Below are 15,722 nucleotides of genomic sequence, written 5' to 3' on the forward strand. Positions count from 1 at the left end.
TAGTAGTGTAAGTGTGTGCGTGGGGATATGTATTTACACGTTAATCGGCTTGTTTTGGTGCTACACTCTTATGTAAGATGACACGGAGTCCTTATTTTTTTACTAGTCCGTGCCTATCCCCCGTCCTATCACAGCTGGTCACATTTGTGGACCCCTCCCCGCTCGTTGTCACTAAATGTCACACTACGTCGACCCCCTGCCCCCCCCCCCCCCCTTAACGTGTTAAATAATTTATGAATGGTTCCTATATAACTATCATTAATCAATCCGAATCCGCGGATTCCATTCTTTATTGGGATTTCACAGCAAAAACTTTCCCACAAAAATACTAAGACTCAAGTACTCCTTGATAGCTAGCATTCCACCAACCATCACATCAATCTGGAATTCATTGCTCTGTGAACGGCTAGATCACTTCAATGTGTTCCATCTATCACGGGGAGTGTTCCGAAGAGATGTTTCACCTGATTAATGGCTGATGTGTGCCGGTCCTCCACAGTGCGGTGTTTCCCGGACAATACGACATGAGTACCTTCAAAAAAAAGCGCGTACTGTTATATATGCACATATATCTAAATAAATTTATTTTTTTAAAGTTCGTTTCTAATATTCCGTCTAACAGTACGCCTTTCTTAAATGCCGGCAATGCTCCTGTGATTCCTCTGGTGTTGCAAGAGTAAATTGGTGGCGGTGATCACTTAACACCAGGTACGCCCATTTGTCTTCCTTTTCCATAAAAAAATTTAAACAATAATAATAAAACTTTCTGAATTCATATCTGAAAACGAGTAACAAAAAATTTATATAAACACCGAGTACATGATATAAACTTTATTTGCACATAACAATAAAAAATGCACAAAAATTATTTCGATAAACATATATACAAATATACACATCGTCATAAACACTTAAACTATGTGCAATAAAAATTGCATACATCTAATATTATATTAAAAATAGATACATCACATTCAGATCAATAAAATTAATTATGGTTATTGAGTTTTGTAGTTCTGGGATTCGAGTCTACTGACGATTTTTATGTAACAATTGATGCAATTCTATCAAGAACCAATCATTCACTTTTAGTTTTTTTATGAATTAGAGGACAATTAAGGTCATCTGATGGCCATCAAGGTTGAAAGTTTTTGCAATACAAATATTGGTACAGCAACTAAGAGACATTCGTGTGCTGTCTCTGTCGTAGGCACCACTTCCATATACAGTGTGGATCTTGCATATATGAAACTAGCTGACCCGGCAAACGTTGTTTTGCCATATAAATTGTATTGATCTTTTGCTTGCTAGTTGATAAGAGATGGCGCTAGTTGTATTCATTAGTAACAATCACACTTCTTTTATATTTTGTATAATTCACACTATAGTATTATAAATTATAGCCTATTTGTTATTCTGGTGTGTAAGCTATATTATTGTAAAGTTTCATTAAAATCTATTCAGTAGATTTTGCGTTAAAGAAGTTCAAACATACATCCACACATACAAAGCTTCACACTTATAATATTAGTAGAATAGTAGGTACATACTTTTCAGCACATTTGCTGACGATATACAACAAAGTTAACTTTTCATTTGAGCAAATTTGAACATACTGTAGAATTGGGTCACTAGGTCAGTGATGAATATTATACAGACTGTTTTCTTTTTTTTTTTAATTCAATTTTGACATTTATTTTCATTGAAACTTTCACTTTTATAATTTAGGGATTTCAATTAAATAATCAATTTTTTCCAGTATAACATGTATTTTCATTTACTATATATATGCAATCCATACTGTGTAGGGCAATTTATTTAACTAACCACAATAGATTTTATTATAATTTACACTAAAATGTTCTTCCTAACATTATTCATTCTAACAATCACAATTCCTAATTAATTGTCTCTAATGTTAATAATTCCGAAGCATTCAACTTCATAATGTCAGTAGCAATAAACATCTATTATACTTTTATTTGTTTTCCTATATTTTCTCAACATAACCATCGTTTATACTATTATTCAAAGTCAAACCTTAAAAATAATATTAATAATGGGTGTTGGCAACACCCATTATTCATAGTAATATTTCAGAAAACAGAATCTAGAAGACTCAAACTAATATACCGAGTTTAAGTAATTAATAAAACTAACGAAATTATGTCATTTAAATGTTACTTATTAATTTTTGAACATTTTGAGGTTATGATATAAAAAAAATTCTAAATCTGAAACTAAAAGTTTCCTCACCCTGCGAGTGCTGGAGAATATTTTTTATTACACTTGGTAAATGTTTCTTTCTGAGTATGAGTGAACATATTATGGTGAGTATGTTTAGAGATAAAAGCGTTATGATAAAAAACAGTAGGAGTTTAAATATATTTACATTAATGATGTTAATTATTACAATTTTCGGAAACATCAGTGCTATGAGCATCGGCGGTAGCACTACAAATAGTATAAATGAAAAGTTTAGGATGAAAATTTTTAGGAAGAATGATCATTCGTATTACAAATAGTTAGGAAGAACAATTACGGGTAAACAACTTTAGGTGAGCCAATATGGACCCTATAAATTGATATGTCTATATTTAGTCACGTTGTCTTATTAAAAATACTATTCATATATAGACCATGTTAAATACACTGGATTCCGTTAATATACAATAAATGGAATGTTTTAAGGAAAGAATTATTATCAAAGGAAGCAATTAATTATTACACGATTTTTTTAACATAAGCAACAATGAGACCTTTTCAGTCTTAATTCGATGTTCTAAATATTAATTTCAAAATGGCACTACATTACCTAAGTACTTCATTAGGAACATGATAATGTATATAAATATATTTCTTTATTTATTCGCAACGTACATACTAAATAATTTGTTATTTTTTTTTGAAGTGATAACCCTCACTTCTGGGATTGATAACACAAAATAAATATGAAAACAAAATTTAGGAATGATGCTGGACTCGAACCCACGACCACTCGCGTTCCCTGCGAGCGCTCTTCCACTGAGCCAACCGTTCGAGTGACGTAAGGTTCATAAATCTTGTTCAATTCTCAGGTTGTGGCTTCTATATACATATATCAAGATTTATGAACCTGACGTCACTAGAACGGTTGGCTCAGTGGAAGAATGCTCGCACGGAACGCAAGAGTTTGAGTCCCGCATCGTTCATAAATTTTGTTTTCAAATTTAATTTGCGAACACACTTAAGTATATTTCATATAAAGTTTATTTAATTTCTTAAGCATGATGAATTTTAGGCTGTGTGATCTGGATGGAAAAATACTGCGAGCTTCAGTGAAGGGTCAATAACCTAAATTATTTCTGATTCACCACCGCAGCATAAACACAAAAAAAAACATGATATTTTCAGTAAGTAATAACTCCCTAAGCACTAATATAAGTGTTTCTTTATTTGTGTAAGAGTGTGTCAATATTATTATTATTATTATTGCCAATTGTGGAAAAATGGATTTGTCAAACCAATAATAATTGTACACATAAATACATTCTATAAGTCAACAATTATGTTTTATTATTGTATAATATTATATGTACAGTATATAACGTTGCTAAAGATATCAAGCCTTCTTTGAGTATTAGATAACTATAGATATGATATACCGAATATATTTGGCAATAATTTTATTTTACAATGAGGGTAGAATTAAATGCAACAGCGCCTTTACTTATTATTATATATAAAACATCATTTGTCTTTTTATAACTGTCAAAAATATTTGTAATGGTTTAAAACATTGTTTTCTTAAGTTCTGTAGCACTGATGATCTTCTAACCGTGACATTGCACACGCTACATTTCATTCTACCCTCAAATTCATAATATTAAACAACATTCAAAAAATAATATCATATTTACTCAAGGTTTATCATAGTAGTATTTTTATAATATCTTATTATATGATTATTTTACACCATACAATCACTCAGTATTATAATTAGTCAATGAAATCGTAGGAGACTATAAAGTACCTATATCTACATAAAAAAGAAACTTTTCTCAACTTGTTAAAGACCATTTTATAATGGCGCAACACGGACTAGTAAAAAAATAAGGACTCCGTGTCACCTTACATAACAGTGTAGCACCAAAACAAACCGATTAACGTGTAAATACATAGCCCCACGCACACACTTACACTACTACAGGCCGATAGGCGGCCATTATGAGAATTGTCATCGTCTGTGACAGATCAGTTTGCGTCTCAATAAAATATTTTAAAATGCCGTCGTGCGTTGTGGAAAAGTGTAAAAACGATACTATATAAGTATTTGTGGCCATATATGATTATTTAAGGGAGAAAAAATTGTGTAACTAGTATCCCCCGCAACCGCACACAGACTAGCATAACGGTGCTTCACTTACTAATATCACGGCGCGGAGTCCTTCTTTTTTTACTCGTCCTTGTGGCGCAAGTATTATCATACTCATTAATGTTAAAGTAATCCAAGTTGCACAGTTTATATAACTGAGATCTATAGAGCGTACTTAGAGTTTGCTGAGACTTTACTTACGTAGAACTATAAAGCGCAATCTTGACTTTTGCATTCGGCTGTCTTAGCTTAAGCACAGTACGATTTCAGCTGCTAAATGACTATAAAAACGAAATCAGACATTATGCTAAGCTCACACTCAGCTTAATTTTACCGAAGTAAAATCTGAGCAAAATCTTAGTACGCTCTTCGGCCGTATCTATAGAGCGTACTAACACTGCGCTCACGTTAAACTTAGCTGAGAAACAAAAAGACGCGAACTTGACGTTTGCTGTCAAATGACTATAAAAACGAAATTAAAGATTATTAATTAAGTCTAAGGACGTTCTTTAGATATCTTAGACTAAACAGAATTCAATTTATAGAGATAGATAATTAAAGTTCAATTAAACCTATTTCAACGTTGACACGGAAATTTCTTCGTTCAGTCAGACCAATAAATGATAATTGTGATGCCCTTGTGTTATTATTAGAAATATTATAGTTCCACATATTATATTGTAGCTGAAAGAATCTGGGAAGCTATTAAACATGGTGTTATTCCAAAAAAAAAAATTAAACATGTGTTAGATACGTGTTTTGTTAGACAGCGATCTAACTACAACGTCAGTAACAACAATTACGATGTCTAAAATTAAGTTTATCTTTTTCTATTACAAAACAGTTGTTTAGCTTATGTTTAAGTAAAAAGGCGTTAAGCACAACATATACTGAAGTGTACAGAAACAATTAAAGGAACGGAACGCAATTTTTGTCAGCTGTCAGCTGTCATTTATTTATTTTATTTATTTATTTTGATTAAAACGGTTACAACACCAATTACAATAATCAAGTACATTAAACTATAAATGTTAGACGCTATTATGCGAGGACTCACAAAGTTGGAGCAGCAACTGCACCAACACTTCAAGTCTATTAGTAAATAGATCACAATCAGGGCGGGCTTCTACGAGGTGATTAAACAATTTCAAGACTCGCGGCCCGGGCGCCGCAGTGCGTGCTACTACCGTGTGACAAGCGGGTACCGCCAGCAGACGGTGATTTCTACTACGAATATAATTGTCAGGTGTATACAATCGAATCAGCTCATTAGCTATTAAGCCCCGGCTAACTTTCAGCAAGGTAGTTGCCTGGTCGAGAGCCCGTCTGGTTTCCAGAGTGTTGTATCCAAGGCAACCGACGAGATACGCCGTCGGGTACAAGTACGGGTAGTAACCTAGTTTCCGCTTATACAGGAAACGCAAAAATGCTTTTTGAACTTTCTCCAGCATAAGGGAGTAGGTTACTTCGTAGGGATTCCATACGCACGAGCTCGCTTCAAGCTTACTACGCACAAGGGTACGGTAAACCAGTTGTATAATATTGACGCTGTGGAAATCGCGCGTATTCCTAAATACGAAACCTAGTCTCATAAAGGACTCTTGTGTGACTGTTATTATATGGTCGTGAAAGTTAAGCTTTTGGTCAAATGTCACACCCAGATCTTTCATTGAATTCCGTCTACTTATGAGCTTACCATTAATGCGGTACTGAAAAGGGATTGGTTGTCGCATTCGACAAAAAGTCATCTATCTGTCATGGTATAATCTAAATATTCCACGCGAATATTATGATCTATCAGATAGGAACACCTTAGACAAGCTTAGACTCGTATTTATATCAATTAAGGGACGAGATGAGCAGGACGATCAGCTGACGGTAATTGATACGTCCTGCCCATTACAATGCAGTGCCGCTCAGCTCTTGTAAAACCCAAAACTTTTGAGCGGCACTACAATAGCGCTCGTCACATTAAGACATAAGATGTTAAGGCGACACTAAATGCCAGCGACCTTGAGCGATATGAGTTCACGGCTGCCAGTCCGCCATCTATGTAACAAAGCCAATATTTTCAAAATTCTTGCGTGGAAAACAGTTTATATGCTTAAAATCCTCGTCAGTCACTACTAATCTGAATAAATGAACCTACACAAAAAAGTACAAGCTATAAGAATAACTTTTATGAGAGAAGTACCAAAAAAATGGGTCACGCCATGCCAAAAAACTTGTTTAACTTCAAAGAAAAGTGGAAGAAGGAAGTCAAAAAGGCTCGGCAGTGTTAACTATAACCAACAGCAAGAATTAGCAACCTACAAATAAGACTTAAGGATATGTGTAACAAGATTAAGTAGTGTTCATAGCTCGAAATGCTATCCTTTCACCACAAAACTTGTCTAAAAACACCATGTTTGCGTGTTTTCTGCTTACTCTTCGCCTTAAGTCTAATATTCAAAGTAATTTCACTAGCTACGGCGCCCTACAGACCGAAATAAAGTAATGCTTACACATTACTGGTTCATGGCAGAATAAGGCGCCGTTGTGGTACCCATAATCTAGACGGCATCCTGTACAAAGGAGCCTGTCACTGGTAAATATAAGCAATGTCTAGAGGTTGTTGAATGCTAAACAACAGAGAGACACAGATATGTAATAGAACTTTTTTTTCACTTTTTTGTAATAACACATTAGATTATATTATTTTAGGCACAATATAATTAAAAGGAGAAACTTATCTCAACTAAGCCCTGTACAAGCTGGGCTTCCGCGTGGGTCATACATTTGCGGTCAACAATCTTTCATCCGCCGAATGATCTTCTTCATCCGAGTATGTTTTCTCCTTCTTTATCGATTGATACCGTACCTGAAAGAAATCTAATATATAAAATTCTCATGAAATTTTGAGTGCATATTGGGTAGGTCTGAGAATCGGACATTTATTTCTCATCCCTCTAAATGTTAGGGGTGATACACACGATTTTTTTTTAATTTTTTTTACTTTTTTTAAACTTTATTTGATTATGAGTCAGCATTAAAAAATACATACAACTTCAAATTTTCACCCATCTACGATCAACAGTTACTTTTGTATCGCGATTTTAATATCGGCAATACAACGTTTGCTGGGTCAGCTAGTAATAATATAACATTTTACTGTTGTTAACCTACTAAATTTTATTTTTATAACAAATTAGATATTTTTTACAGTCTTTAACAGGAACCAAAAGACCATGGTCAAAGTAGTTAATTATTGAAAATTTCAACAACTTGCGTTGTACAAAATAATGTAGCAAATATAACCTTAAAGGAATTATTATAGGGAAACGTGCAACTGGAGTGATTAGTATTATTTTATATGTGGCGCATCTTTTACCCCCTTATTCATAATGGTCCGCTAACTTTAAACAGCCGCTTAGGAGTGTTTTTTCTCGTTCTGACTTAGGTCAATAGAAGAAGACAGAGTGAGAATTAGCAATGCTTTAAGTTAGCAGACTATTATGAATAAGGGGGTTAATATTTACCCTGATGCTAGTGTGTCGCCACCCTTATTTACACTTTTTCATATACACTGAATCTCTTTACTTCTACCCTCCATACATGATAGGAATAAACCTTTTTTTTAATGAAAATAAGGGACGAGACGAGCAGGACGTTCAGCTGATGGTAGTTTATACGCCGTACCCATTAAAATGCAGTGCAGCTCAGGATTCTCGAAAAACCCAAAAATTCTGAGCGGCACTACAATTGCGCTCGTCTCCTTGGGATATATGATGTTAAGTCTCATTTGCCCAGTAATTTCACTAGCAACGGCTCCCTTCAGACCGAAACACAACAATGTTTACACATTACTGTTTCACGGCAGAAATAGGCGCCGTTGTGGTGCCCCATAATCTAGCCGGCATAAGGTGTGCAAAGGAGCCTCCCACTGGTAACGTAGGTAGTAATTTTATTTTTATCGCCATATAATAGTATACTACAATCACTGATTATGTGAACTTTCATTCATTTTGTACTTTTTTATCTGAAGTTGCACTATTGGATTTTCCAAACTAATTCTGCATGTCCATAGTATTGAAATTTTTAATCAACTTAGTTATTTTTGTTAAGCCTTTGACCGCTTCAAATACAAAAGTAAAGGGTACTAGAATTATTAGTAAGTAATTGTTTTTTTACCTTCGTTTTAATTTTACTGCTGACGCCTCTCGGGTGGTACATGAGGAAGTTATCTGTCACCCAAAATATTAAGATCTGAAACATAAATGAAGCTCGAATGAAAATGTCTCGTATAAAACAACAGCTTGATAGGTCGAGAGTATCGAAATGACAGTAAATTGAAAAATATCAGGTAGTAGTAAATAAGACACGTCCTTCAGTAACGAGGTTTAATTGTGACTGACAAAGAGAATATAATCACTACGTTCTGTGAGTAGCGTCAAGTGTGATCTACAATTCTATACATTATGATATACTACCTTTAAGTACATACATCACATAAATATACTTTAAAAATAAAGTAAGGGACGAAAGGCAATAAGTAAGGGACGAGACGAGTAGGACGTTCCACTGAATGCCACTCAGGATTCTTGAAAAACCCAAATATTCTGAGCGGCACTACAAATGCGCTCGTCACATTTAGACATGATATATTAAATCTCGTTTGCCCAGTAATGTTACCTACTAGCTACGGCGACCTTCAGACCGAAACACAATAATGCTTACACATTAGGCAGAAATAGGCGCCGTTGTGGTACCCATAATCTAGACGGCATCCTGTGCAAAGGTGCATCCCACTGTTGAATGAATGAATACTAATGAAATTAATAAAAATTATAAGGACTAGTAATAATACAAACAAATTCTTGTATTCCTCGATAGTTTATAGTCTTTCATTAAAACTGAGGTTTTTATTTAATAGCGACCAGTACACGTCCGAACTGGTCGCGCCGACAAATTGGTTGCGACACCAAATGGACAACAAATGAGTAACTCTCTACAGCAGGGGTTCTCAAACGGTCGATCGCGAGTGCTTTTTGAGTCGATCTCGAGAAAAAATCCGTGCGATGTTAGAGGTTCGGGTATCGAAATGACTATAGTCTGACTGCGATAATAAGCTCCTTTATTATGCTATCTTTTATACTAGTTGGTTGTACACACACTACACCTCCCCCCTAAAAAGAAAAAATATATATACTACATATATTTTTATACATATTTGTTCAATTTATAGTATCATTCCGTTAGATATAAAATCAAGAAATACATCAACATAGTTGTTAAAACGTACACTAATTTACAAGTAATTTTCAGTTAATGACAAAAAAAAAACTAATTTAATTGTTGGCAGGGTCGCCGTGCGATGTTGGAGGTTCGGGTATTGAAATTATTATAGTCTGACTGCGATAGTAAGCTCCTTTATTATGCTATGCAGATCTTTTATACTAGTTGGAGAGATGAGTGTGTGTATAGGTGTATAAGGTGTTACACACACTACATCCGGTATAATAAAGTTAAATCGGTAATTACGTACCATCTTATGAAAAGTATGCTCAGGACATGCAGTGTCACGCTTCAACATCTAAAGTCACTATTTACTTAAGCTTAGAACTTTAGAACGCGTTTTTTTTGTAAGAATCAATAAACTCGCAATTTTGAATAATAATTATGAGTGTTTTCATTGACATTTAAGAGCAAACCTACACTTACCATGACTAAAAAAATGCATATTTTGCGCAAAACTAATATCTTTGTCATCGTGACACTCTACCTAGACGACAATCGTTCATCACACATACTTGAAGCCTCTCAGAGCCGATCGATCGTAGTCTAACAATTTTGAGGTAGATCGCCAGCAGTTCAAGCTTGAGCACCCCTGGACTACAGAGCTATAATAATTATAGTATAATATTGATACACTCTTACACAAATTATCTTGCCCCAAACTAAGCATAGCCTGTACTATGGGTGCAAGACAACGATATATTTAATACATTATACTTACTTAAACATACGTAAATTCATATAAACATCCATGACTCGGAAACAAACATTCATATTCATCATATAAATGATTGCACCTACCGGGATTCGAACCCGGGACCTCTAGCTCAGTAGGCAGGGTCACTAAGCACTGAGCTATAGGAGTCAAAGTCTCTATAGAGCTGTATATATTTTGTTAGTAGTGACCTCACATAATAATATATATTATATAAATATAATAATAAAGTCATTTATTTTCAGGCATTTCACCCATAAATCACCCATAAAACTTGAGTTTAATTTGATTTTAATTAAATTACAGATAAAAAATTATTATATTTCATAAGTACAACTAAAAAGAAAATAATTATACTATAGCTATAAAGTTAATATAGTCTAATACAATTCAGTGATGTCAAATTTAATTTCAGTACTTACATTATTAAAAAATATTGACACACTTTTTACACAAATTATCTTGCCCCAAGTTAAGCATAGCCTGTGTTATGGGTTACAAGACAATGATATATTTAATACAATATACTTACTTAAACATACATAAATTCATATAAACATACATAAATACATTTAAACATCCATGACTCGGAAACAAATATCTATATTCATCATATAAATGCTTGATTCGAACCCGGGACATCTAGCTTAGTAGGTAGGATCGCTAACCACTCGGCTATATCAACTATAAGAGAGACTTACATTAACAAAGAAGGGTATGATGAGCATAACCACAGCTAACTCTAGCCGAGGGTCGGAGACGGGAGACAGCCTGAGCGTGGAGAGTACGGCCACTACCGGCGGCAGGCGGAGTACCAGTGCCAGGATGGACTTGGCAAACGTAGCGAGAGCTGCGTACAGCACACACTGGCACACCCAGGCTGAACACATGGCTGGTTTGCCTGCAACGTTAAAACAACCTTGAAGTAATCGCGATTACTAACGACTGTTTAGTATATTCAATTACTATCAAAAATTGGCGAGCGGTGATTGGTATTAGAAAGTCGAAAGATTTTGACGTTCAATAACCGATTTTTTTTTTTTTTATGGAATAGGAGGACAAACGAGCGTACGGGTCACCTGTTGTTAAGTGATCACCGCCGCCCACAATCTCTTGCAACACCGGAGGAATGACAGGAGCGTTGCCGGCCTTTAAGGAAGGTACGCGCTTTTTTTGAAGGTACCCATGTCGTATCGTCCCTGAAACACCGCACAAGGAAGCTCATTCCACAGCTTTGTAGTACGTGGAAGAAAGCTCCTTGAAAACCGCACTGTGGAGGACCGCAAAAAAAAAATATATTTTGTTAATATTCATCATATTGACGGAGACCCCCTTTTACAAAGGTGGATGTGTCTTCACACCAATATAAAATAATTTTGATGTAGGTACATACAAACATTAGTTTTTAAGTAAAACATTAATAACAGAGATATGGATCTGATCCGAAATAAATGTTTTATTATTATTATTATTATATTATAATCCATTCCCTTCTTTTGGCATTTCCATAACAGATCTTTGAATATTTTTTCTTGAATCCATCTACTCAGGTCAGGTGTTTGTGTCTAGATTCTCATAAATAACGCCACATATTGTGTTTAGATATATTTACTATCAACTGTAAAGTAGATGCTGTAGATGGAGCCTGAGAGTTGAACAAGATTTTCGAACCATACATCACTTGAATGAGGGGCTCAGTTGGAAGAGCGCTCGGACGGAATCCGAGAGGTCGCGGGTTCAAGTCCCACATTATTCATAAATTTTCATACATTCATCATACTTTTATATCAAAACTACTAATCCGGACTGCAAAAAACAAAGCAAAACAATTTCAGGTCAACTTGTTTGTTTCGAAAGAATTTATTATACAAATCCTACTAATATTACAAATGTGAAAGTTTGTATGTCTGGATGTGTTTTAACTTCTTTAACGCAAAATCTACTGAATAGATTTTGATGAAACTTTACAATAATATAGCTTACACAATAGAATAACAAATAGGCTATAATTTATAAAACTATTGTGTGAATTATACAAAGTATAAAAGCATCGTGAAGTGTGATTGTTACTAATGAATACAACTAGCGCCATCTCTTATCAACTAGCAAGCAAAATATCAATACAATTTATATGGGAAAAAAATGTATGCCAAGTCAGCTAGTCTTGTACATTTGCTCTTACCATATTCCCCAAAATTGATCAATGGTATGTCATACAGCCTCGCGTAGTACTGGGCGAGCCTGATGCCAGCCCAAATTATGAGAAGCCCAAGAGTTGAATCCAACATAAAGTTCACAATGTACCTGCAACAAAATATAACTGTTCAATAGCACCTTAGAGAAACTGGCTTTGACTAAAGAAGGGCATCTTCACAAGCCAGGAAGTACTATGGTTATGGTTTGTAAAGCGGCTTCAGTACAGTTCAATGAAGCCCTGTTTCACTGCGACCAATGTGATCTGTTATGATAGCCACTGTTAACTATAGCTCACTGCTAAGATTGATTCTTTTCATGAATCTTATTATATCTTTTGCTGATATATGTGGCTCAAGTGGTTGAAGAATTAGACGTCCCAGAGAGGTGCTAATGTTTACACATTAAAGGACCACATTCAGAAGGGTTGTGCAACAGGGTTTCATCTGTACTATTACAGAATCTACACGCTCTGCAATCTCTGAGTCCTAGGATTGAGAGATGTTTGTTTAATCTGCAGAACCCTGTTAGTGTCTTGGTTAAAATGTGTGAGTTTTCCCTACATAGTCCCAGTGCCTCGACGACAGGTGCAGTTTGTCTCGTCCCTTGTAATACACATACGTACATACATAACATTATCAAGAATATATGGAGAAGCAACAGTCAACATGTATGCTACCAATATCAATTGAAAGATACTCATACCATGTACAGGGATTTCCTGTGAGTGTTGGAGACAGCCAAACATTTGCTGCGTGAATTATCAATGCCCCAAGACCTTGTTTTGAAGTGTCATAAAACCAAATTAACCATGGTCTTCGTGCATATCTTGGTTCACAGAATCTTTTACCTAAAAAAATACATAAATATATTTAAAAAAAAAAAATAATAACTGTAAATAAATATTTGGACAGAAGTGCATAAATCTTCTGTATATGGTTGGTTAAAAGTGGATAGCTATGCTGCTTAATGTTTTGAGTAATTCTACTACTGGTAGGGTGACTTCAATAGCAGATAATACTGGTATTTTGCATACAAGTGATGTTTGTATACTTGAGTTCTCTGAATTGTTGCTCATGTTTTTTTCATATGGAGCTTAAAACTTCTTGAGTGTGAAGTTGCTTTAACAGCATAACTTTAACAGTATACCATATATTCACGAGTGGTCTGAACTTAAATTGTAATAGGAATAGTATCTCAAGTTAAAACTAGGAACAGTTTTAGTAACTGCTAATATGGCATCAGAAGGCCATAAAGTTGGTTGGTGTTACTAAATCGGCGGTTAAATGTAATGCAGAAGTTAGAATAATCTAGAGTCTTTAGCTAAATTATAATAATAAAATTTTAAAGGTATTATCATCATAAGAAATGTATCCACATATAAGTAATGATGAACAAAGAATGATATTTATCACTTTAGTTGACAAAACCAAAGCAATATATACACATAAAATTGATAAGAGAACTTATAATATTATATAAATAGTCTTTATTATATTAGCCTGTAACCTTCACCTATGAACTCAATTATCAACATATTAATAGCTTACCTATAAGGCAAGTAAATGCTAATATTGCCAATAGAAACTGCATGAACCATCCATATGTATCTGTAAGAGCATCTTTAGAGCAATGGAGCTCTGACCAGTAAATAACATCAGAACTATTATTCATTTTTCATTTCTTCAAGCTACAGGTGAACTTGATAATATTATTTTAATTATTGAACGTCCTTCGCAATCAACTCATAATTAACTATTTAAATTTTGAAGGTAGAAAGTATTACAACAATTTAAATAAAAGTGGTAAACAAAAATAAAAAATCCAATTTCCATGGAATTACAAAATTACAAAATACTCTAGATTTCTAGAATCTATACTCAATTCGAGAATCGAGATCAAAAATGTAAACAAAGTAATCTCAGTGTCAAAATGACAGTTCAGGGACTCCATCTGACTTCACTTCCATCTGAATATATTTAATCTGTGCATAACAAAAATAAGGCTCAAAGGAATTGTGTCCAAAGCCATTAATAAATTTAAAAAAATACAAAAATAACAGATTGTGTTTTTTTTTTCTAGTTTTTTTATTATCAAATAAAGACATTCGTTTATGCAAAAACATCATCAGGCTATGAAAGAAATAAACAAAATTCGAAAAGCTTCAGCCACAACTTCGACTAGGATAGTCACCTTTTACTCTAACGAGAGGATAGTATCACTGGACACTAGAACTTTAAAAAACACAGAATAGACCGTACATAACATAAATCTCAGCTAGCCAGTAGCGACTAACGAGTAGCCGAAGACACCATAAACATAGTATACTAGCGTAATAGACAAACACTCCTCATTACGGCTAGACTAAATGTTGTTCAAGTGTGTTAGTTTTACAAATGTGTTAGTGAGTTAATGAAACGATATCGACATCACTGCAATATCGATGGCAAAATTCGTATATACAATAAAAATATATCTGATGAAAATTAAATAATAGAATTGTTTTAACAATATTAATAAAAAAAACGATACGTGTGTTTTTAAAATGAAAACTTCTTAAGCCGCATTGGGCACTTTTAGATAGGGGAAAATCTTATGGGTTGGCGTCACCGACATGCTCAGGATCGGCGCAAGCGATAATTAAATAATTAAAAATATAAATAGTAAGACACTTTTTGGATTGGTGAAACATCGTGAGATCGCGTAACCGAAATGCTTTTAGTAGTATATCTGTGGCTATACAGCTGACGTTTTACAACATAATTGCTGTGTATATCTTGTGAAATTTAATGGATTTAGTAAAAAGTTTAATGTGTATATACTGTGGATTGTTGAAAAAGTATTTTTGTTTGATATTTTATTGAGACAAAGTTTTAAAAATGAATTGAAAAAAGTTTTTGTTAGATTAATATATTATTGAGAATAAGTTTTAAAAATAATTTAATTATTTTTGTTAATACTAAAAGTTCTATGTTATAAATAAAGCAAATAAAAAAAAAAACAAAATATTTATATTGCAGCAAATTTTCACTGTCCCCTGTATAGAACAATTTTATTATGGTAAATTCTAAGTGTATATTATGAAAAAAATTTTAGTGACGCTACATTTCAAGCTATACTACATACATGTATATTTTAATAACATATTATGAAATATCGGAGATTGTACAATGGATAATGATCAAA

At 34.0% G+C, this 15,722-nt stretch overlaps 1 protein-coding gene across 1 annotated transcript; it reads right to left on the bottom strand.

Annotated features, from left to right (window-relative positions):
* Positions 1-816: 816 nt before the first annotated feature.
* LOC126972147 (store-operated calcium entry regulator STIMATE-like) lies at positions 817-14,382 on the bottom strand. Its single transcript, XM_050818731.1, has 6 exons — positions 14,087-14,382; positions 13,242-13,386; positions 12,526-12,647; positions 11,045-11,244; positions 8,525-8,599; positions 817-7,214 (listed from the first exon to the last, which is right to left on the bottom strand). Exons 1-6 carry the CDS (start codon positions 14,208-14,210, stop codon positions 7,125-7,127), a joined length of 756 nt encoding a protein of 251 aa, XP_050674688.1. The 5' UTR covers positions 14,211-14,382; the 3' UTR covers positions 817-7,124.
* Positions 14,383-15,722: the final 1,340 nt, after the last annotated feature.

The sequence above is a fragment of the Leptidea sinapis genome, chromosome 25, assembly GCF_905404315.1.
Source record: "Leptidea sinapis chromosome 25, ilLepSina1.1, whole genome shotgun sequence".
NCBI lineage: Eukaryota > Metazoa > Arthropoda > Insecta > Lepidoptera > Pieridae > Leptidea > Leptidea sinapis.

Bases quoted from the DNA above. Each gene is read 5' to 3' on its own strand.
- LOC126972147 (XM_050818731.1), bottom strand. From the start codon at position 14,210: ATGAATAATAGTTCTGATGTTATTTACTGGTCAGAGCTCCATTGCTCT. The intron at 11,245-12,525 runs GTAAGAGCAAAT...TTAACGTTGCAG, and splicing joins GATCAATTTTGGGGAATATG to GCAAACCAGCCATGTGTTCA. The intron at 7,215-8,524 runs GTAAAAAAACAA...GATTTCTTTCAG, and splicing joins GCAGTAAAATTAAAACGAAG to GTACGGTATCAATCGATAAA.